Here is a 24,854-nt window from a genome sequence, read left to right on the forward strand (position 1 = left end):
CCAAAAATTGAAGGTAATAGTTCAGGGTATTTTTTAGCTCAAAAAGCTTTTTGATTTAAAATTAAAAGATAAGATATTCAACATATCTATACTTGAAATAATCATGGAAAATATTTCATAGTGCTCTTTATCATTGATACATACCCAGTAAATAGGATGCAAAGGTGCACATAATATTTCAAAATTGTCTTCATTTAACATGTTAAATGAATGTCATAAAAGCAACTAAACGATATTTTAACACCAGATGTGTATTCATCATGAAAAATACTTCCTATAATGAGTTTTTAGAAAAAATCTATTTTTCTGAATAAAATGCCAAAAATTGAAGGTGAATTGAAGTAAAATGCCAAATATTGCCATAAAAGCAATTTTTTGCATTTTATTCAGAAAATAGATTTCCTTTAAAAACTCATTATAAGAAGTATTTTTCATGCTGAATACAAATCTGGTGTTAAAATATCGTTCAGTTTCTTTTATGATATTCATTTAAGATGTTAAATGAAGACAATTTTGAAATATTATCTGCACCTTTGCATCCTATTTACTGGGTATGTATCAGTGAAAAAGAGGACTATGATATATTTTCCATGATTATTTCAAGTATAGAAGTGTTTGAATATCTTATCTTTCAATTTTAAAACAAAAAGTTTTTTGAGTTAAAAAATACCCTGAACTATTACCTTCAATTTTTGGCATTTTAATCAGAAAAATAGATTTCCTCTAAAAAACTCATTATAAGAAGTATTTTCCATGCTGAATACAAATCTGTTGTTAAAATATGTTTAGTTGCTCTTATGACATTCATTTAAGATGTTAAATGAAGACAATTTTGAAGTATTATGTGCACCTTTGCATCCTATTTACTGGGTATGTATCAATGATAAAGACCACTTTGACATATTTTCCATGATTATTTCAAGTATAGAAGCGTTTGAATATCTTATCTTTCAATTTTAAAGCAAAATGTTTTTCGAGTGAAAATGCCAAAAATTGAAGTCTATATTTTTAAGTAAAATGCTAAAAATTGTCATAAAAGCATTCTTTTGCATTTTATTCAGAAAAATAGATTTCCTTTAAAAACTCATTATAAGAAGTATTTTTCATGCTGAATACAAATCTGGTGTTAAAATATCGTTTAGTTGCTTTTATGACATTCATTTAAGATGTTAAATGAAGATAATTTTGAAATATTATCTGAACATTTGCATCATATTTACTGGGTATGTTTCAGTGGTAAAGAGGACTATGATATATTTTCCATGATTATTTCAAGCATAGAAGTGTTTGAATATCTTATCTTTCAGTTTTAAAACAAAAAGTTTTTTGAGCTAATAAATACCCTGAATTATAAGAAGTATTTTACATGCTGAATACAAATCTGCTGTTAAAATATGTCTAGTAGCTTTTATGACATTCATTTAAGATGTCAAATGAAGACAATTTTGAAATATTATCTGCATCTTTGCATCCTATTTACTGGGTATGTATCAATGATGAAGACCACTATGATATATTTTCCATGACTATTTCAAGTATAGAAGCCTTTGAATATCTTATCTTTCAGTTTTAAAGTAATAAGTTTTTTGAGCGAAAATGCCAAAATTTGAAGGTAATATTTCAGGGTGTTTTTTAGCTCAAAAACTTTTTGTTTTAAAATTAAAAGATAAGATATTCCAACACTTCTATACTTGAAATAATCATGGAAAATATATCATAGTGCCCTTTTTATTTATACATACCCAGTAAATAGGATGCAAAGGTGCAGATAGTATTTCATATTTGTCGTCATTTAACATCTTAAATGGATGTCATAAAAGCAACTAAACGATGTTTTAACAACAGGTTTGTACTCAGCATGAAAAATACTTTTTTTTAGAAGGAATCTATTTTCTGAGTTAAACGCCAAAAATTGAAGGTTCAGGGTATTTTTTTAGCTCAAAAAGCTTTTTGCTTTAAAATTAAAAGATAAGATATTCAACATATATATACTTGAAATAGTCATGGAAAATATATCATAGTGCTCTTTATCATTGATACATACCCAGTAAATAGGATGCAAAGGTGCACATGATATTTCAAAATTGTCTTCATTTAACATCTTAAATGAATGCCATAAAAGCAACTAAACGGTATTTTAAGACAAGATTTGTTTTCAGCATGAAAAATACTTCTTATAATGAGTTTTTAGAGAAAATCTATTTTTCTCAATAAAATGCCAAAAATTGAAGGTAATAGTTCCGGGTATTTTTTAGCTCAAAAATCTTTTTGCTTTTAAATTGAAAGATAAGATATTCAAACATTTCTATACTTGAAATAATCATGGAAAATATATCATAGTACAGTTTATCATTGATACATACCCAGTACATAGGATGTAAAGGTGTAGATGATATTTCATAGTTGTCTTCATTTAACATCTTAAATGGATGTCATAAAAGCAACTAAACGATATTTTATCAACAGATTTGTATTCAGCACGAAAAATACTTCTTATAATGAGTTTTTAGAGAAAATCTATTTTTCTGAGTAAAATGCCAAAAATTGAAGGTAATAGTTCAGGGTATTTTTTAGCTCAAAAAACTTTTTGCTTTAAAATTTAAAGATAAGATATTCAAACACTTTTATACTTGAAATAGTCATGGAAAGTATATGATAGTGCTCTTTATCATTGATACATACCCATTAAATAGGATGCAAAGGTGCAGATAATATTTCGAAATTGTCTTAATTTAACATCTTAAATGAATGTCATAAAAGCAACTAAACTATATTTTAACTCCAGATTTGTATTCAGCATGAAAAATACTTCCTATAATGAGTTTTTAGAGAAAATCTATTTTTCTGAATAAAATGCCAAAAATTGAAGGTTCAGGGTATTTTTTAGCTCAAAAAACTCTTTGTATTAAAATTGAAAGATAAGATATTCAAACATTTCTATACTTGAAATAATCCTGGAAAATATATGATAGTGCTCTTTATCATTGATACATACCTAGTAAATAGGATGCAAAGGTGCAGATAATATTTTGAAAATTATCTTCATTTAACATCTTAAATGGATGTCATAAAAGCAACTAAACGATATTTTAACAACAGATTTGCATTCAGCATGAAAAATACTTCTTATAATGAGTTTTTAGAGAAAATTTATTTTTCTGAGTAAAACTCAGAGTAAAAAACTTTTTGCTTTAAAATTGAAGGATAAGATATTCAAATACTTCTATACTTGAAATAGTCATGGTAAATATATGATAGTGCTTTTTATCACTGATACATACCCAGTAAATAGGATGGAAAGGTGCAGATAATATTTCGAAATTGTCTTAGTAAAACATCTTAAATGAATGTCATAAAAGCAACTAAACGATATTTTAACACCAGATTTGTATTCAGCATGAAAAATACTTCCTATAATGAGTTTTTAGAGAAAATCTATTTTTCTGAATAAAATATTTTTGCTTTTAAATTGAAAGATAAGATATTCAAACACTTCTATCCTTGAAATAATCATGGAAAATATATCATAGTGCACTTTATCATTGATACATACACAGTAATTAGGATGCAAAGGTGCAGATAATATTTCATATTTGTCTTCATTTAACACCTTAAATGGATGTCATAGAAGCAACTAAACGATATTTTAACAACAGATTTGTATTCAGCATGAAAAATACTTCTTATAATGAGTTTTTAGAGATAATCTATTTTTCTGAGTAAATTACCAAAAATTGAAGGGTATTTTTAGGTCAAAAAACTTTTTGCTTTAAAATTGAAAGATAAGATATTCAAACACTTCTATTCTTGAAATAGTCATGGAAAATATATGATAGTGCTCTTTATCATTGATACATACCCAATAAATAGGATGCAAATATCCAGATAATATTTCGAAATTGTCTTCATTTAACATGTTAAATGAATGTCATAAAAGCAACTAAACGATATTTCAACAACAGATTTGTATTCAGCATGATAAATACTTCTTATAATGAGTTTTTAGAGAAAATCTATTTTTCTGAGTAAAATGCCAAAAATTGAAGGGTATTTTTTAGGTCATAAAACTTTTTGCTTTAAAATTGAAAGATAAGATATTCAAACACTTCTATTCTTGAAATAGTCTTGGAAAATATATGATAGTGCTCTTTATCATTGATACATAACCAGTAAATAGGATGCAAAGTTGCAGATAATATTTCGAAATTGTCTTAGTATAACATCTTAAATTAATGTCATAAAAGCAACTAAACGATATTTTAACACCAGATTTGTATTCAGCATGAAAAATACTTCCTATAATGAGTTTTTAGAGAAAATCTATTTTTCTGAATAAAATGCCAAAAATGAAGGTAATAGTTCGGGGAATTTTTTGCTCAAAAAACTTTTTGTTTTAAAATTGAAAGATAAGATATTCAAATATTCTTTACTTGAAATAATCCTGGAAAATATATGATAGTGCTCTTTATCATTGATATATACCTAGTAAATAGGATGCAAAGGTGCAGATAATATTTTCAAAATTATCTTCGTTTAACATCTTAAATGGATGTCATAAAAGCAACTAATCGATATTTTAACAACAGATTTGTATTTAGCATGAAAAATACTTATAATGAGTTTTTAGAGAAAATCTAATTTTTCTGAGTAAAATGCCAAAAATTGAAGGTAATATAATAGTTCAATGTATTTTTTAGCTCAAAAAACTTTTTGCTTTAAAATTGAAGGATAAGCTATTGAAACACTTTTATACTTGAAATAGTCATGGAAAATATATGATAGTGCTCTTTATCATTGATACATACCCAGTAAATAGGATGCAAAGGTGCAGATAATATTATGAAATTGTCTAAGTATAACATCTTAAATGAATGTCATAAAAGCAACTAAACGATATTTTAACACCAGGTTTGTATTCAGCATGAAAAATACTTCCTATAATGAGTTTTTAGAGAAAATCTATTTTTTGTTTTAAAATTGAAAGATAAGATATTCAAACATTTCTGTACTTGAAATAATCCTGGAAAATATATCATAGTGCTCTTTATCATTGATACATACCCAGTAAATAGGATGCAAAGGTGCAGATAATATTTCATATTTGTCTTCATTTAACATCTTAAATGGATGTCATAAGAGCAACTAAACGATATTTTAAGAACAGATTTGTATTCAGCATGAAAAATACATCTTATAATGAGTTTCTAGAGAAAATCTGTTTTTCTGAGAAAAATGGCAAAAATTGAAGGTTCAGGGTATTATTTAGCTCAAAAAACTTTTTGCTTTAGAATTGAAAGATAAGATATTCAAACACTTCTGTACTTGAAATAGTCATGGAAAATATATGATAGTGCTCTTTATTATTGATACATACCAAGTAAATAGGATTCAATTTTTGCCATTTTACTCAGAAAAATAGATTTCCTCTAAAAACTCATTATAAGAAGTATTTTCCATGCTGAATACAAATCTGTTGTTAAAATATGTTTAGTTTCTCTTATGACATTCATTTAAGATGTTAAATGAAGACAATTTTGAAATATTATGTGCACCTTTGCATCCTATTTACTGGGTATGTATCAATGATAAAGACCACTTTGACATATTTTCCATGATTATTTCAAGTATAGAAGCGTATATATATGTATATGTATATGTATATATGTATATGTGTATATGAGTGGATGGGCAACTGAATGCCCTAATAAAGGCCTTCTCATGTACTGTATACATTCATACCCTTGCCTAAGCCATGTATCCAACCTGTCAATTAGTCTGTATTATAGGATGAACAGCTGGGTTAAGTATGACCCAGCTGCAGTGACCAGGGTTTGAACCTATGCAGGCTTGACCCTGGGTGGCATGTAAATGATTCACAGTCAGCATCAATAACAAGTAATATAATAGTTGTTTCTCTATTAGAGGTCTCCATAGCCTAATAATTTGAATCCTTAGCTCCCAGACAGATGCTAACATTTCATATCATGTTGTCAGGAGGTTATTGTTTATATGTATAGGTTATGTATATGTGTGGTCACACAGAAAAAATTTGCATGGCTGCCTGAAAGTGGTCCATTGAAAAGTGTCACACTAATATAGAGGAAAATATAGTAGTTTTTAGTTTTTTCTTTACTGTTAGACATTATACATATTTTTATGCATTAATGTATTCTTAGGGCTTTTTTTTCTTTCTGCACTCTTGAATGTCAATCAGGGTGAGTTATGCAATTTAAGTGATATATGCTTTAAATGGTCTGCACCTGGGCTTGTGAACTGGGCAAGGTATACTGCATGGGGTTTTGCTGTGGATGATAAGGTCTAGTTTTGGAACATTACTTGTGATAGGTATATGTGCTAAGGAGGCCATTTTTTATTTGTTCCTGATGCTACCTTGCTGAGGCATAGAATGCAGTTTGGAAAAAACAGAGTACAGAATGTAAAATGCTCAATGGTTGTGTTTATTTCTGAAACATTATTTGTACTTGGTTTTAGGGTGTAATACTGAAAAATGTTTATCAAAATTGGACTATTTAGTTACTGATATTTTTTGAACTTTCAGGAAATTTGTGCTGTGAGCAAGATAAGTAAGAAAGAAATTGGGCGGTGCTTCAAACTCATCTTAAAAGCTTTAGAAACACAGGTAGATCTCATTACCACAGGGGACTTCATGTCAAGGTTCTGCTCAAATCTTGGGCTCCCCACCTCTGCACAAAAGGCTGCCACTCATATAGCTCGAAAAGCTGTTGATCTGGATATTGTACCGGGAAGATCGCCAATTTCAGTTGCTGCTGCTGCCATATACATGGCCTCACAAGTATGTATCACAAGATTGATCTTTAGAAATATTAATCACTGTGCCTCTGCAGATGCAGATTTTTTCCATTATACGTATACGACATATGAAACGAACATCTCTGACATCCTGGTTGTCACTTTTTATATAAGTCATGCCAGAGAGTTTAAAAAGTTTGATGAAAGACTATTTATAAGTCATTCATACTTGTTCGCCTTCATTCATTCCTGATGCCACCCTGCCTCACAGTAAACAGCACAAAAGCATGAAGGAGAGAGGCTGCATACGCCTGCAGTCATTCTCTGTCTGTCTTGTAATACACCAAAACCACGGCTCCCTATCCACATCCAGGCCCTACAGACCTTTCCATGGTTTAACCTGGACATTTCACATGCCTTGATTCATTCCATTGATGGCATGTTGACCCCAGTATACCACATCATTCCAATTCACTCAATTCTGTGCATGGCTTTCACTCCTGGTTGTTCAGGCCCCAGTCACTCAAAATCTTTTTCACTCTATTCTTCCATCTCCAGTTTGGTATCCTGATTCTCCTTGTTTCCTCCACTTCTGACACATATATCCTCTTTGTCAATCTTTTCTCTATAAGTCCAAACTATTTCAACACCCCCTCTTCTGCTATTTCAACCACACTCATTATTATTATTATTATTATTATTATTATTATTATTATTATTATTATTATTATTATCATCCCTGAGGATTGGGGAGAAAGAATACTTCCCATGCATTCCTCACGTGTCGTAGAAGGCGACTAAAGGGGACGGGAGCGGGGGTCTGGAAACCCTCCCCTCCTTGTATTTTAACTTTCTAAAAGGGGAAACAGAAGGAGTCACGCGGGGAGTGCTCATCCTATCGAAGGCTCAGATTGGGGTGTTTAAGTGTGTGTGGATGTAACCAAGATGAGAAAAAAGGAGAGATAGGTCGTATGTTTGAGGAAAGGAATCTGGATGTTTTGGCATTGAGTAAAATGAAGCTCAAGAGTAAAGGGGAAGAGTGGTTTGGGAATGTCTTGGGAGTAAAGTTAGGGGTTAGTGAGAGGACAAGAGCAAGGGAAGGAGTAGCACTACTCCTGAAACAGGAGTGGTGGGAGTATGTGATAGAGTGTAAGAAAGTAAACTCTAGATTGATATGGGTAAAACTGAAAGTTGATGGAGAGAGATGGGTGATTATTGGTGCATATGCACTTAGCCATGAGAAGAAAGATCATGGGAGGCTAGTGTTTTGGGAGCAGCTGAGTGAGTGTGTTAGTAGTTTTGATGCACGAGACTGGGTTATAGTGATGGGTGATTTGAATGCAAAGGTGAGTAATGTGGCAGTTGAGGGAATAATTGGTGTACATGGGGTGTTCAGTATTGTAAATGGAAATGGTGAAGAGCTTGTAGATTTATGTGCTGAAAAAGGACTGGTGATTGGGAATACCTGGTTTAAAAAAGCGAGATATACATAAGTATACGTATGTAAGTAGGAGAGATGGCCAGAGAGCATTATTGGATTATGTGTTAATTGATAGGGGCGCGAAAGAGAGACTTTTGGATGTTAATGTGCTGAGAGGTGCAACTGGAGGGATGTCTGATCATTATCTTGTGGAGGCGAAGGTAAAGATTTGTAGAGGTTTTCAGAAAAGAAGAGAGAATGTTGGGGTGAAAAGAAAGGTGAGAGTAAGTAAGCTTGGGAAGGAGACTTGTGTGAGGGAGTACCAGGAGAGACAGTACAGAATGGCAAAAGGTGAGAACAAAGGACATAAGGGGAGTGGGGGAGGAATGAGATGTATTTAGGGAAGCAGTGATGGCTTGCGCAAAAGATGCTTGTGGCATGAGAAACGTGGGAGGTGGGCAGATTAGAAAGGGTAGTGAGTGGTGGGATGAAGAAGTGAGATTATTAGTGAAAGAGAAGAGAGAGGCATTTGGACGATTTTTGCAGGGAAATAATGCAAATGAGTGGGAGATGTATAAAAGAAAGAGGCAGGAGGTCAAGAGAAAGGTGCAAGAGGTGAAAAAGAGGGCAAATGAGAGTTGGGGTGAGAGAGTATCATTAAATTTTAGGGAGAATACAAAGATGTTTTGGAAGGAGTTAAATAAAGTGCATAAGACAAGGGAACAAATGGGAACTTCAGTGAAGGGGCTAAAGGGGAGGTAATAACAAGTAGTGGTGATGTGAGAAGGAGATAGAGTGAATATTTTGAACGTTTGTTGAATGTGTTAGATGATAGAGTGGCAGATATAGGGTGTTGTAGTGGTGATGTGAGAAGGAGTTGGAGTGAATATTTTGAACGTTTGTTGAATGTGTTAGATGATAGAGTGGCAGATATAGGGTGTTTTGGTCAAAGTGGTGTGCAAAGTGAGAGGGTTAGGGAAAATGATTTGGTACACAGAGAAGAGGTAGTAAAAGCTTTGCGGAAGATGAAAGCCGGCAAGGCGGCAGGTTTGGATGGTATTGCTGTGGAATTTACTAAAAAAGGGGGTGGCTGTATTGTTGATTGGGTGGTAAGGTTATTTAATGTATGTATGACTCATGGTCGGAGGTGGAGGGAGCAAGGAGAAGAGGGAGACCAAATTGGAGGTGGAAAGATGGAGTGAAAAAGATTTTGTGTGATCGGGGCCTGAACATGCAGGAGGGTGAAAGGAGGGCAAGGAATAGAGTGAATTGGAGCGATGTGGTATACCGGGGTTGACGTGCTGTCAGTGGATTGAATCAAGGCATGTGAAGCGTCTGGGGTAAACCATGGAAAGCTGTGTAGGTATGTATATTTGCGTGTGTGGACGTATGTATATACATGTGTATGGGGGGGGGGTTGGGCCATTTCTTTCGTCTGTTTCCTTGCGCTGCCTCGCAAACGCGGGAGACAGCGACAAAGTATAAAAAAAAAAAAAATAAAAAGAATGACTCATGGTGAGGTGACTGAGGATTGGCGGAATGCTTGCATAGTGCCATTGTACAAAGGCAAAGGGGATAAAAATGAGTGCTCAAATTACAAAGGTATAAGTTTGTTGAGTATTCCTGGTAAATTAAATGGGAGGGTATTGATTGAGAGGGTGAAGGCATGTACAGAGCATCAGATTGGGGAAGAGCAGTGTGGTTTCAGAATTGGTAGAAGACGTGTGTGGGTCAGGTGTTTGCTTTGAAGGATGTATGTGAGAAATACTTAGAAAAGCAAATGGATTTGTATGTAGCATTTATGGATCTGAAGAAGACATATGATAGAGTTGATAGAGATGCTCTTTGGAAGGTATTTAAGAATATATGGTGTGGGAGGCAAGTTGTTAGAAGCACTGAAAGGTTTTTATCGAGGATTTAAGGCATGTGTACGTGTAGGAAGAGAGGAAAGTGATTTGTTCTCAGTGAATGTAGGTTTGTGGCAGGGATGTGATGTCTCCATGGTTGTTTAATTTGTTTATGGATGGGGTTGTTAGGAAGGTAAATGCAAGAGTTTTGGAAAGAGGGGCAAGTATGCAGCCTGTTGTGGATGAGAGAGCTTGTTGAGTCAGTTGTTGTTCGCTGATGATGCAGCGCTGGTGGCTGATTCGTGTGAGAAACTGCAGAAGCTGGTGACTGAGTTTGATAAAGTGTGAAAGAAGAAAGCTGAGAGTAAATGTGAATAAGAGCAAGGTTATTAGGTACAGTAGGGTTGAGGGACAAGTTGATTGGGAGGTAAGTTTGAATGGAGAAAAACTGGAGGAAGTGAAGTGTTTTAGATATCTGGGAGTGGATTTGACAGTGTATGGAACCATGGAAGCGGAAGTGAATCATAGGGTGGGGGAGGGGGCGAAAGTTCTGGGAGCGTTGAAGAAGATGTGGAAGTCGAGAACATTATCTGGGAAAGCAAAAATGGGTATGTTTGAAGGAATAGAGGTTCCAACAATGTTATATGGTTGCGAGGCATGGGCTATGGATAGAGTTTTGCAGAGGAGGGTGGATGTGGTGGAAATGAGATGTTTGAGGATAATGTGTGGTGTGAGGTGGTTTGATCGAGTAAGTAGTAATAGGGTAAGAGAGATGTGTGGTAATAAAAAGAGTGTGGTTGAGAGAGCAGAAGAGGGTGTTTTGAAATGGTTTGGTCACTTGGAGAGAATGAGTGAGGAAAGATTGACCAAGAGGATATATGTGTCAGAGGTGGAGGGAACGAGGAGAAGTGGGAGACCAAATTGGAGATGGAAAGATGGAGTGAAAAAGATTTTGAGTGATCGGGGCCTGAACATGCAGGAGGGTGAAAGGCGTGCAAGGAATAGAGTGAATTGGAACAATGTGGTATACCTGGGTCGATGTGCTGTCAATGGATTGAACCAGGGCATGTGAAGCATCTGGGGTGAACCATGGAAAGTTCTGTGGGGCCTGGATGTGGAAAGGGAGCTATGGTTTCGGTACATTATTACATGACAGCTAGAGACTGAGTGTGAACGAAAGTGGCCTTTGTTGTCTTTTCCTAGCGCTGCCTCATGCACATGAGGGGGGAGGGGGTTGTTATTTCATGTGTGGCTGGGTGGCGATGGGAATGAATAAAGGCAGACTATGAATTATGTCACCACCCTCTTCACCCCAACATTCACTCTTCTTTTCTGGAAACCCATACAAATCTTCACCTTAGCCTCCACAAGATAATGATCAGACATCCCTCCAGTTGCACCTCTCAGCACATTAACATCCAAAAGTCTCTCTTTCGCGCGCCTGTCAATTAACACGTAATCCAATAACGCTCTCTGGCCATCTCTCCTACTTACATAAGTATACTTATGTATATCTCGCTTTTTAAACCAGGTATTCCCAATCATCAGTCCTTTTTCAGCACATAAATCTACAAGCTCTTCACCATTTCCATTTACAACACTGAACACCCCATGTATACCAATTATTCCCTCAACTGCCACATTACTCACCTTTGCATTCAAATCACCCATCACTATGACCCGGTCTCGTGCATCAAAACCACTAACACACTCATTCAGCTGCTCCCAAAACACTTGCCTCTCTTGATCTTTCTTCTCATGCCCAGGTGCATATGCACCAATAATCACCCACCTCTCTCCATCAACTTTCAGTTTTACCCATATTAATCGAGAATTTACTTTCTTACACTCTATCACATACTCCCACAACTCCTGTTTCAGGAGTATTGCTACTCCTTCCCTTGCTCTTGTCCTCTCACTAACCCCTGACTTTACTCCCCAGACATTCCCAAACCACTCTTCCCCTTTACCCTTGAGCTTCGTTTCACTCAGAGCCAAAACATCCAGGTTCCTTTCCTCAAACATACTACCTATCTCTCCTTTTTTCACATCCTGGTTACATCCACACACATTTAGGCACCCCACTCTGAGCCTTCGAGGAGGATGAGCACTCCCCGCGTGACTCCTTCTTCTGTTTCCCATTTTAGAAAGTTAATACAAATATCATCCAATATGATGGCTTCCTGAAGATATGTCTACCTAAAATTTTTATCTTCACATACATCTTATAAGGATAATTTTTCAAAATGGGTTCCTACCCCTAAACCTGTAAGGAAGCATAAGGTACAGATAACAAATTCTCTGATGTAAATTGGAGATGTAAAAATGTAATTGGTACAAATTCTTGTGTCTGTATCAATTCACAAGATATTTAACAGTTATTTCATTGGGATCTACGACTGCTCTCCAATTATCCTAATACTTTCCAAATTAAATTTTTCCCAATATGCTTATATGTTAACTCTGTTAAGTAAGTGTAGACCCAACATTTGTAATATTTTTTCTAAATATTTCACCAATAATCACCCATCTCTCTCCATTTATTTATTTTGCTTTGATGCCGTCTCCAACGTCAGAGAGGTAGCGCAAGGAAACAGATGAAAGAATGGCCCAACCCGCCCACATACACATGTATATACATATACGTCCACACACGCAAATATACATACCTATACATCTCAACGTATACATATATATACACACAGACATATACATATATACACATGTACATAATTCATTTTTTTTTTTTCTTTGTCGCTGTCTCCCGCGTTTGCGAGGTAGCGCAAGGAAACAGACGAAAGAAATGGCCCAACCCACCCCCATACACATGTATATACATACGTCCACACACGCAAATATACATACCTACACAGCTTTCCATGGTTTACCCCAGACGCTTCACATGCCTTGATTCAATCCACTGACAGCACGTCAACCCCGGTATACCACATCGCTCCAATTCACTCTATTCCTTGCCCTCCTTTCACCCTCCTGCATGTTCAGGCCCCGATCACACAAAATCTTTTTCACTCCATCTTTCCACCTCCAATTTGGTCTCCCTCTTCTCCTCGTTCCCTCCACCTCCGACACATATATCCTCTTGGTCAATCTTTCCTCACTCATCCTCTCCATGTGACCAAACCATTTCAAAACACCCTCTTCTGCTCTCTCAACCACGCTCTTTTTATTTCCACACATCTCTCTTACCCTTACGTTACTTACTCGATCAAACCACCTCACACCACACATTGTCCTCAAACATCTCATTTCCAGCACATCCATCCTCCTGCGCACAACTCTATCCATAGTCCACGCCTCGCAACCATACAACATTGTTGGAACCACTATTCCTTCAAACATACCCATTTTTGCTTTCCGAGATAATGTTCTCGACTTCCACACATTCTTCAAGGCTCCCAGAATTTTCGCCCCCTCCCCCACCCTATGATCCAATTCCGCTTCCATGTTTCCATCCGCTGCCAGATCCACTCCCAGATATCTAAAACACTTCACTTCCTCCAGTTTTTCTCCATTCAAACTCACCTCCCAATTGACTTGACCCTCAACCCTACTGTACCTAATAACCTTGCTCTTATTCACATTTACTCTTAACTTTCTTCTTTAACACACTTTACCAAACTCAGTCACCAGCTTCTGCAGTTTCTCACATGAATCAGCCACCAGCGCTGTATCATCAGCGAACAACAACTGACTCACTTCCCAAGCTCTCTCATCCCCAACAGACTTCATCCTTGCCCCTCTTTCCAAAACTCTTGCATTCACCTCCCTAACAACCCCATCCATAAACAAATTAAACAACCATGGAGACATCACACACCCCTGCCACAAACCTACATTCACTGAGAACCAATCACTTTCCTCTCTTCCTACACGTACACATGCCTTACATCCTCGATAAAAACTTTTCACTGCTTCTAACAACTTGCCTCCCACAACATATATTCTTAATACCTTCCACAGAGCATCTCTATCAACTCTATCATATGCCTTCTCCAGATCCATAAATGCTACATACAAATCCATTTGCTTTTCTAAGTATTTCTCACATACATTCTTCAAAGCAAACACCTGATCCACACATCCTCTACCACTTCTGAAACCACACTGCTCTTCCCCAAGCTGATGCTCTGTACATGCCTTCACCCTCTCAATCAATACCCTCCCATACAATTTGCCAGGAATACTCAACAAACTTATACCTCTGTAATTTGAGCACTCACTCTTATCCCCTTTGCCTTTGTACAATGGCACTATGCACGCATTCCGCCAATCCTCAGGCACCTCACCATGAGTCATACATACATTAAATAACCTTACCAACCAGTCAACAATACAGTCACCCCCTTTTTTAATAAATTCCACTGCAATACCATCCAAACCTGCTGCCTTGCCGGCTTTCATCTTCCGCAAAGCTTTTACTACCTCGTCTCTGTTTACCAAATCATTTTCCCTAACCCTCGCACTTTGCACACCACCTCGACCAAAACACCCTATATCTGCCACTCTATCATCAAACACATTCAACAAACCTTCGAAATACTCACTCCATCTCCTTCTCACATCACCACTACTTGTTATCACCTCCCCATTTGCGCCCTTCACTGAAGTTCCCATTTGCTCCCTTGTCTTACGCACTTTATTTACCTCCTTCCAGAACATCTTTTTGTTCTCCCTAAAATTTAATGATACTCTCTCACCCCAACTCTCATTTGCCCTTTTTTTCACCTCTTGCACCTTTCTCTTGACCTCCTGTCTCTTTCTTTTATACGTCTCTCACTCAATTTCATTTTTTCCCTGCAAAAATCGTCCAAATGCCTCTCTCTTCTCTTTCACTAATACTCTTACTTCTTCATCCCACCACTCACTACCCTTTCTAATCAACCCACCTCCCACTCTTCTCATGCCACAAGCCTCTTTTGCGCAATCCATCACTGATTCCCTAAATACATCCCATTCCTCCCCCACTCCCCTTACTTCCATTGTTCTCACCTTTTTCCATTCTGTACTCAGTCTCTCCTGGTAATGTGTGTGGATGTAACCAAGATGTGAAAAAAGGAGAGATAGGTAGTATGTTTGAGGAAAGGAACCTGGATGTTTTGGCTCTGAGTGAAACGAAGCTCAAGGGTAAAGGGGAAGAGTGGTTTGGGAATGTCTTGGGAGTAAAGTCAGGGGTTAGTGAGAGGACAAGAGCAAGGGAAGGAGTAGCAGTACTCCTGAAACAGGAGTTGTGGAAGTATGTGATAGAATGTAAGAAAGTAAATTCTCGATTAATATGGGTAAAACTGAAAGTTGATGGAGAGTGTGGTAGAGAGAGTGTGGTAGAGAGAGCAGAGGAGAGTGTGTTGAAATGGTTTGGTCACATGGAGAGAATGAGTGAGGAAAGATTGACAAAGAGGATATATGTGTCAAGTAGAGGGAAGAAGAAGTGGGAGACCAAATTGGAGGTGGAAGGATGGAGTGAAAAAGATTTTGAGTGTGCAAGGAATAGAGTGAATTGGAACAATGGGGTATACTGGGGTCGACGTGCTGTTAATGGATTGAACCAGGGCATGTGAAGCATCTGGGGTAAACCATGGAAAGTTTTGTGGGGCCTGGAAGTGGAAAGGGAGCTGTGGTTTCGGTGCACTAGACATGACAGCTAGAGACTGAGTATGAACGAATGTGGCCTTTTTTTTTTTGTCTCTTCCTTGCACTACCTCGCGAGGGAGAGGGGGGATACTATTTCATGTGTGGTGGGGTGGCGACGGGAATGGATGAAGGCAGTGAGTATGAATATGTAAATATATGTCTGTATATGTATATGTATGTATACGTTGAAATGTATAAGTATGTATATATGCGGGTGTGGGCGTTTATGTATATACATGTGTATGTGGGTGGGTTAGGCCATTCTTTCATCTGTTTCCTTGTGCTACCTCTCTAACATGGGAGACAAGAATTAAGTATAATATAAAAGTATTATTGTTATTATTATTTGATTTTTACTTCTATGTTGAAGGCTCCAGTCATATACAGAAATCCACATCAAGGCCGGGCGGTAATTGAAATATAGAGAGAGTTATGAAAGGAAAAACGAGGAGGCAAGGGAAAGTATTTACAAAATTTGGAGGAAATGAAAATCATGTCTTTTGAAATGTGCCAGGTCATAGTTAATGGGAAAGACATGGAAAGGTAGGAGTTCCAAAGCTTCGACTAGTAGGAAAAGAAGCAGTAATCAAAGCAGCTTACCCTTGAGCTGGTGATGGCCTCACAATAATCATGACGCGGCAGTTTGCTGAGTATTGTATGGTCTCGCTAGTGGTGGGAGACATACAAGCAGTCATTTCTCAAGAGCAAAAACTAAAGTAATACCTATAGAAGTGGGAAAGTGAACCAACTTTGTTACTTAGGGCAAGAGGGTCAAGTCTGGGAGTTTGCCTGGGACAGTTTATAAGTTGGACCACTTTCACCTCAACTCTTTCAAATAAGGATGTAGAGCTAGAAACATCTCAGATGTGAGATCAGTACTCCATACAAGGATGAAAGCTTAGACCCATAATTCGTGTTTGGTTGCTGCTTTAATTTTTGTGCGGACACCAACCACACAAGGATTGATTTATGATACATCCTTCTATGCTTGAACAGTGAAGCAGTAGAAATCTCTTCCTTCTTTTATCTTGCCCTCATCCTTTAATTTTTCTTCATTTAAGATTCAGGTCTGCAGACATGAGGAGACGATTAATTTCTTTATTCTTTCCTCTCTGATATTCCTTTCACTTGACATGGCCATGATTGGGATATGTTTTGCCCATGTCATGTTCAGTATAAGAACTAGGTAATATGCCAGTAATTGGTATAAGTGCCAAAATCAAGGAAAGGGTGTGATGAGAGACAATGGATAAAGCTTCATCCAGTCTTAAAGTAACAGAATTTTACTGCCTAGCTCTGGAAGAAAGGAAGCTGATATTCAATTTGCCAACACTTCTTAGTGCTTATACTGTATCTTTTAAGACATGTAGCATGTTGACATGTATGGAATATTGGTGTCAGAAGTGTGAGACACCAAAGCCATTATTTTTTTGTGAGCATTAGCCTAAGATGAACTTTAACAGGTTTGTGTCTGAGTACATTTGGAAATTTTGTTTTAAAGGTAGCATTGCAGAGAATTTTTTTTGCCATTATGGTGTGCTGTGGAGTATTTTGACTTACCCATCTGGTGAAATATTTAGAAAAAATATTACAAATGTTGGGTCTACACTTACTTAACAGAGAGTTAACATATAAGCATATTGGGAAAAATTTAATTTGGAAAGTATTAGGATAATTGGAGAGCAGTCGTAGATCCCAATGAAATAACTGTTAAATATCTTGTGAATTGATACAGACACAAGAATTTGTACCAATTACATTTTTACATCTCCAATTTACATCAGAGAATTTGTTATCTGTACCTTATGCTTCCTTACAGGTTTAGGGGTAGGAACCCATTTTGAAAAATTATCCTTATAAGATGTATGTGAAGATAAAAATTTTAGGTAGACATATCTTCAGGAAGCCATCATATTGGATGATATTTGTATTAACTTTCTAAAATGGGAAACAGAAGAAGGAGTCACGCGGGGAGTGCTCATCCTCCTCGAAGGCTCAGAGTGGGGTGCCTAAATGTGTGTGGATGTAACCAGGATGTGAAAAAAGGAGAGATAGGTAGTATGTTTGAGGAAAGGAACCTGGATGTTTTGGCTCTGAGTGAAACGAAGCCCAAGGGTAAAGGGGAAGAGTGGTTTGGGAATGTCTGGGGAGTAAAGTCAGGGGTTAGTGAGAGGACAAGAGCAAGGGAAGGAGTAGCAATACTCCTGAAACAGGAGTTGTGGGAGTATGTGATAGAGTGTAAGAAAGTAAATTCTCGATTAATATGGGTAAAACTGAAAGTTGATGGAGAGAGGTGGGTGATTATTGGTGCATATGCACCTGGGCATGAGAAGAAAGATCAAGAGAGGCAAGTGTTTTAGGAGCAGCTGAATGAGTGTGTTAGTGGTTTTGATGCACGAGACCGGGTCATAGTGATGGGTGATTTGAATGCAAAGGTGAGTAATGTGGCAGTTGAGGGAATAATTGGTATACATGGGGTGTTCAGTGTTGTAAATGGAAATGGTGAAGAGCTTGTAGATTTATGTGCTGAAAAAGGACTGATGATTGGGAATACCTGGTTTAAAAAGCGAGATATACATAAGTATACTTATGTAAGTAGGAGAGATGGCCAGAGAGCGTTATTGGATTACGTGTTAATTGACAGGCGTGCGAAAGAGAGACTTTTGGATGTTAATGTGCTGAGAGGTGCAACTGGAGGGATGTCTGATCATTATCTTGTGGAGGCTAAGGTGAAGATTTGTATGGGTTTTCAGAAAAGAAGAGTGAATGTTGGGGTGAAGAGGGTGGTGAGAGTAAGTGAGCTTGAGAAGGAGACCTGTGTGAGGAAGTACCAGGAGAGACTGAGTACAGAATGGAAAAAGGTGAGAACAATGGAAGTAAGGGGAGTGGGGGAGGAATGGGATGTATTTAGGGAATCAGTGATGGATTGCGCAAAAGATGCTTGTGGCATGAGAAGAGTGGGAGGTGGGTTGATTAGAAAGGGTAGTGAGTGGTGGGATGAAGAAGTAAGAGTATTAGTGAAAGAGAAGAGAGAGGCTTTTGGACGATTTTTGCAGGGAAAAAATGCAATTGAGTGGGAGATGTATAAAAGAAAGAGACAGGAGGTCAAGAGAAAGGTGCAAGAGGTGAAAAAAAGGGCAAATGAGAGTTGGGGTGAGAGAGTATCATTAAATTTTAGGGAGAATAAAAAGATGTTCTGGAAGGAGGTAAATAAAGTGCGTAAGACAAGGGAGCAAATGGGAACTTCAGTGAAGGGCGCAAATGGGGAGGTGATAACAAGTAGTGGTGATGTGAGAAGGAGATGGAGTGAGTATTTTGAAGGTTTGTTGAATGTGTTTGATGATAGAGTGGCAGATATAGGGTGTTTTGGTCGAGGTGGTGTGCAAAGTGAGAGGGTTAGGGAAAATGATTTGGTAAACAGAGAAGAGGTAGTGAAAGCTTTGCGGAAGATGAAAGCCGGCAAGGCAGCAGGTTTGGATGGTATTGCGGTGGAATTTATTAAAAAAGGGGGTGACTGTATTGTTGACTGGTTGGTAAGGTTATTTAATGTATGTATGACTAATGGTGAGGTGCCTGAGGATTGGCGGAATGCGTGCATAGTGCCATTGTACAAAGGCAAAGGGGATAAGAGTGAGTGCTCGAATTACAGAGGTATAAGTTTGTTGAGTATTCCTGGTAAATTATATGGGAGGGTATTGATTGAGAGGGTGAAGGCATGTACAGAGCATCAGATTGGGGAAGAGCAGTGTGGTTTCAGAAGTGGTAGAGGATGTGTGGATCAGGTGTTTGCTTTGAAGAATGTATGTGAGAAATACTTAGAAAAGCAAAAGGATTTGTATGTAGCATTTATGGATCTGGAGAAGGCATATGATAGAGTTGATAGAGATGCTCTGTGGAAGGTATTAAGAATATATGGTGTGGGAGGCAAGTTGTTAGAAGCAGTGAAAAGTTTTTATCGAGGATGTAAGGCATGTGTACGTGTAGGAAGAGAGGAAAGTGATTGGTTCTCAGTGAATGTAGGTTTGCGGCAGGGGTGTGTGATGTCTCCATGGTTGTTTAATTTGTTTATGGATGGGGTTGTTAGGGAGGTAAATGCAAGAGTTTTGGAAAGAGGGGCAAGTATGAAGTCTGTTGGGGATGAGAGAGCTTGGGAAGTGAGTCAGTTGTTGTTCGCTGATGATACAGCACTGGTGGCTGATTCATGTGAGAAACTGCAGAAGCTGGTGACTGAGTTTGGAAAAGTGTGTGGAAGAAGAAAGTTAAGAGTAAATGTGAATAAGAGCAAGGTTATTAGGTACAGTAGGGTTGAGGGTCAAGTCAATTGGGAGGTGAGTTTGAATGGAGAAAAACTGGAGGAAGTGAAGTGTTTTAGATATCTGGGAGTGGATCTGGCAGCGGATGGAACCATGGAAGCGGAAGTGGATCATAGGGTGGGGGAGGGGGCGAAAATCCTGGGGGCCTTGAAGAATGTGTGGAAGTCGAGAACATTATCTCGGAAAGCAAAAATGGGTATGTTTGAAGGAATAGTGGTTCCAACAATGTTGTATGGTTGCGAGGCGTGGGCTATGGATAGAGTTGTGCGCAGGAGGATGGATGTGCTGGAAATGAGATGTTTGAGGACAATGTGTGGTGTGAGGTGGTTTGATCGAGTGAGTAATGTAAGGGTGAGAGAGATGTGTGGAAATAAAAAGAGCGTGGTTGAGAGAGCAGAAGAGGGTGTTTTGAAGTGGTTTGGGCACATGGAGAGGATGAGTGAGGAAAGATTGACCAAGAGGATATATGTGTCGGAGGTGGAGGGAACAAGGAGAAGATGGAGACCAAATTGGAGGTGGAAAGATGGAGTGAAAAAGATTTTGTGTGATCGGGGCCTGAATATGCAGGAGGGTGAAAGGAGGACAAGGAATAGAGTGAATTGGAGCGATGTGGTATACCGGGGTTGACGTGCTGTCAGTGGATTGAAGCAAGGCATGTGAAGCGTCTGGGGTAAACCATGGAAAGCTGTGTAGGTATGTATATTTGCGTGTGTGGACGTATGTATATGCATGTGTATTGGGGGGGGGGGCATTTCTTTCGTCTGTTTCCTTGCGCTACCTCGCAAACGCGGGAGACAGCGACAAAGTATAATTAAAAAAAAAAAAATAATATTTGCTTCTATGTAGTAACCATACTTAATTTAATGCTTTCATCTTTAACAGGCCTCAGAAGATAAGCGGACTCAAAAGGAAATTGGTGATATTGCAGGTGTAGCAGATGTCACAATCAGACAGTCTTACAAACTCATGTACCCTCATGCAAAGGAACTTTTCCCTGATGATTTTAAGTTCTCTACTCCAATTGAACTTCTGCCACAGTTATAAGGTTCCTAGAGGTGTTTTTGAAATTGTTAATCAAATGTTACCTGTGAATGTGCATAAAACATTTGTGGCAGATATGGTGGGCTCCACCTTTTATATAGTGAATTAGTGTGAAGTTTTATTTTATTTTATGCGATTTCAGATTTGAAGGCTTTTCATAAGACCTTTTATAGGCATTTGTTTGCCATGAAGGTGTAGAATTCTTAGTGTCTTTGGATGTGGTTTCCTAGTTGGAGATATTAAGGCTAACTTAAGAATTCTTGTAAATGTGTATATGTATATATATTTTTTCCTTTCTTTGGCTGAGCAAATGAACACTTTACTATCGATTTCACCACAGCTTGAATGAAATACGTCAACCTAACATTTTCTGACCCTTTTTGTATGTATAATTTTAGTATATTGGAGAAAAGGTAGCATTCATGAAATGTTAGTTGATTCAGTGTATATTTTCATCTTATACTCTCTTGTTTATTAGTATAGCTGAAGTCAGTAGACCATACCCCATGTTTCTGCAGCCCTTGTTAGCGTGGTGACTTTAGTGGATATTAAAAGATTTTTACAGAACTTTACATGAGAGATTTTTTATATTATTGTCGTGGAAAAATTTGTCATGAGAAAAATATTCACATGTAGTGATGTTCGTTGCCAGCTGAATATATTACCTGAGTCATGTGAAAATGATCCCCATTGTAGGATTTGGAATCATCTTGAGTAAGATTTTTTTTTTGCTGTATTGAGGTAGTGTCAGGAAGAGAGAAGCAATGATCTCATTGACACACATCCATTCTCTAGATACCATGTATAATGTACTGAAACTGGAGATAAAATCCACAGTTAAGCACCACAGTTTAATGAATATATATTTTTTTATACTTGTTCGCCTTTTGCCATGTTGGCAAGGTAATGCTAGGAACAGATGAAGAAATGGCCTTATTCACATACATCTGCTCTCTAGCTGGTATGTATAGTGCACCAAAACCAGAGTCCCTTTTCCACAACCCAAGCCCCACAGACCTTAGTGAATATGTTTATGAATATTGTTATAACCAGAAGTTCCTGGGGAGAAAGAATTCTACCTCTGTACTCACTGCGTGTTGTAGCTGAGAAAATAGGTGACAAAACTTTGGAGGAAGCGAATTGAATTAAATACCTGGGAGTGGACATGGTGGCGTTTGGAACCATGGAAGCAGAAATTATTCATAGGGTTTGTGAGAAGGTGAAGGTTCTAGGAGCATTGACAAATGTGTGGAAAGAGAGTTCTTTGTCTGGGAGGGTGGAAATGGGTATGATTGAAAGTTTAGCCATCCCAGCAATGTTGTATGGATAAGAGGCATGGACTATAGCTGAGGATGTGCAGAGGAGGGTGGATATGTTGGAAATGAAGTATTTGAGGACAGTATGTGGAGTAAGAAAAGTGTAAGAGAGTTTTGTAGTAATATAATGAGTGTGGTTGAGAGAGCTAAAGAGGGTGTAATGAAATAGTTTGGACAAATGGAGAAATTAAGGGGACAAGGAGAAGAGGGAGATCAAGTTGAAGATGGAGGGATAGAGTGAAAAAGATTTTGAGTGATTGAGGCCAGAACATGCAGGAGTGTGAATGGATGGAATGAATGGGGAGTGTGGTTTACAGGAGTCACCATGCTGTCAGAGGACTTTATCAGTGCATGTGAAATGGTTTGGGGAAACAATGGAAAAGTCTGTGAGGCCTGGTTATTGATAGGAGGCTGTGGTTTGACTGCATTGCGCATGACAGCTAAAGAATGAATGTAAGTGAATGTGGACCTTCTCTTGTTTCTGGTGCTACCTCTAATGGGAAACAATGATCAAATATGAAAAATCATAAAAGAATTGAAGTTTGTCAGTACTAAACATAAGTTTTCACTCGTGACTATCTTAATTTGTACAAGGCTGAAGGCAATAGAGATATAGGTCCTTTATATTTTCTCAAGTGCTTTAACCCTTTAGACCTGGGCATGGTTGGAAAGTCCATTATATTTTGTGAAAAGGACAAACAAAATTTTTCATTATATAATGTTAGATTAGAATTCAAAAGTAAGGGAATCACTGTACACAAAAAGTTTATTAATTCCCTTGTTTTGGCATAGTCCACTGCTAAGTGAAGGGTGTAGATGACAAGTCTGATAGCTGTTTTAAGAGGCAAGGATATGAAGTTTCTTTCTTTCTGTTGAACTCTTTTTTTCACCCTCTCTAATCTTTTTACTTGTACAGGCACAGTATTGCTGATTAATAACTTGAATATATTTCACATTTTGCATTAGAATTTAGAGTGAGGGGAATTGGCTGGAAGGTGTAGGAAGGATCTTGAGGGATTCATTTCTAACTAAATCTTGAACTTAGTTTTACACTGCTCTTATTTCATACACAGGCACAGTGCTGATCGTGAGAATATGATTACATTCAGAATTATTACCCCATTCTTGCTAAAAGTGAGGACACATGGAAAGGATTCCAGAGGACTTTTTCTTCAGATGGAAATATTCTAATGTTTTACCTATCACTTGTTATCAGTGTCCTTTTTCATCCCAGAATTGTATAAAGAGGAAATTTGGCATAGTTACATATTATCTTCCACAAGCATGAGGGTAGTGAGGACACCTTCCAGGTAGGTTACCCACCTCATGCCATCCTGTTAAAATCACTTATTTCTTCACAGTTTTCATGTCATTTTCTGTACATATATCACCAGCTGATACATCCAACAATCTTTGTGTTTTCCTTAAGGTTACCATCTCGCTCCAACCTGCAGGTCAACAGCTTTGCATTTGTAATGGTAGTTTTGGGGTTACTGAGGAGAGCATAATTTTTCCTGCCCCTTCCTCAGAATGGAAGAGGTCTCTGTAGGCTTTAATGGCTTGAAAAGTTAGCTAGATATTTAAACATAGGGAAAATTTAGCACATCAGTCGATGTGAGCGACTGTTCCATGGAGGCACATCAGTCGGAGTTGTTTTTTCATTTGAGCATTAAGGAACTGGTTGTTTGCAGGAGGCTTGTATGTAAGAAGGAATGTTTGTAGTCATTAGTATTTTTTCTTACCTCACTGATAACATTTAGGTGAAAAGATGGGTATGTTTGAATGTAACAGTCTCAGCAATGTTGGATGTATGTGACTCCTGGGCCCTGAATATGTGTGAGGCTGTTTGATGGTGTAAGGTTTGACATTGTGTAAGAGAGAAATATGATAGTAAGTGCAGTATTGATTGACAGATATGACCAGGGTGTGCTGAAATGATGGGACACTTAATAGAGGATGAGCGTAGCAATACAAACTGGATCTACCTGTCATAAGTGGAGATAGGGAGAAGAGGGAGAGCAAGAAGATGGAGGATGGAGTGAAAGAGGATTTGGGGTTCTGGGGCAATAGGCTGTGAACATTCAGGAGAGTGAGAGGCATAGAAAGGTTAGTATAAATGGGATCATTGTGGTATACAGGAGGCTTCTTATGCCAGAGCATATGAAGCAGTTAAGGTAAACTATGGAATATTTACCGGGGCTTATCTGTGGATGGTAGGCTCAGTTTTTGGTATATTATGTATGTACATCGCAGCTAGAGAATGGATGTTTGCAAATGACGATCTTAACCATCTCATTAAGGTGAGACAAGCTATTGGGTATAAACAAAAAATAAGAATGACAAATATGAAAGTTACCATGAATTTGGCTTTAGTGATGATTTTAGCCGTAGACTTTTGATGTAAATTTGGCTTTTATGGTTTTAGAGATTTAACTTTGTATTGACGTTTTAGTAATAGATTTTTGATATAAAGTAGATTTGGCTTTAGTGTAGAATG

The 24,854-nt window shown here is 37.5% G+C and overlaps 1 protein-coding gene across 1 annotated transcript in view; it reads left to right on the forward strand.

Moving 5' to 3' along the window:
* The window catches only part of TfIIB (transcription factor IIB), a 77,462-nt gene extending 54,660 nt beyond the window's left edge, over positions 1 to 22,802 (forward strand). The window contains exons 6-7 of the mRNA XM_071692641.1: positions 6,560 to 6,814; positions 20,883 to 22,802. Coding sequence (XP_071548742.1) covers positions 6,560 to 6,814; positions 20,883 to 21,044 — 417 coding nt within the window. The 3' untranslated portion in view covers positions 21,045 to 22,802. The remainder of the gene's footprint in view (positions 1 to 6,559; positions 6,815 to 20,882) is intronic.
* The last annotated feature ends 2,052 nt before the right edge of the window (positions 22,803 to 24,854 follow it).

The sequence above is a fragment of the Panulirus ornatus genome, chromosome 1 (assembly GCF_036320965.1).
Source record: "Panulirus ornatus isolate Po-2019 chromosome 1, ASM3632096v1, whole genome shotgun sequence".
Lineage (NCBI taxonomy): Eukaryota > Metazoa > Arthropoda > Malacostraca > Decapoda > Palinuridae > Panulirus > Panulirus ornatus.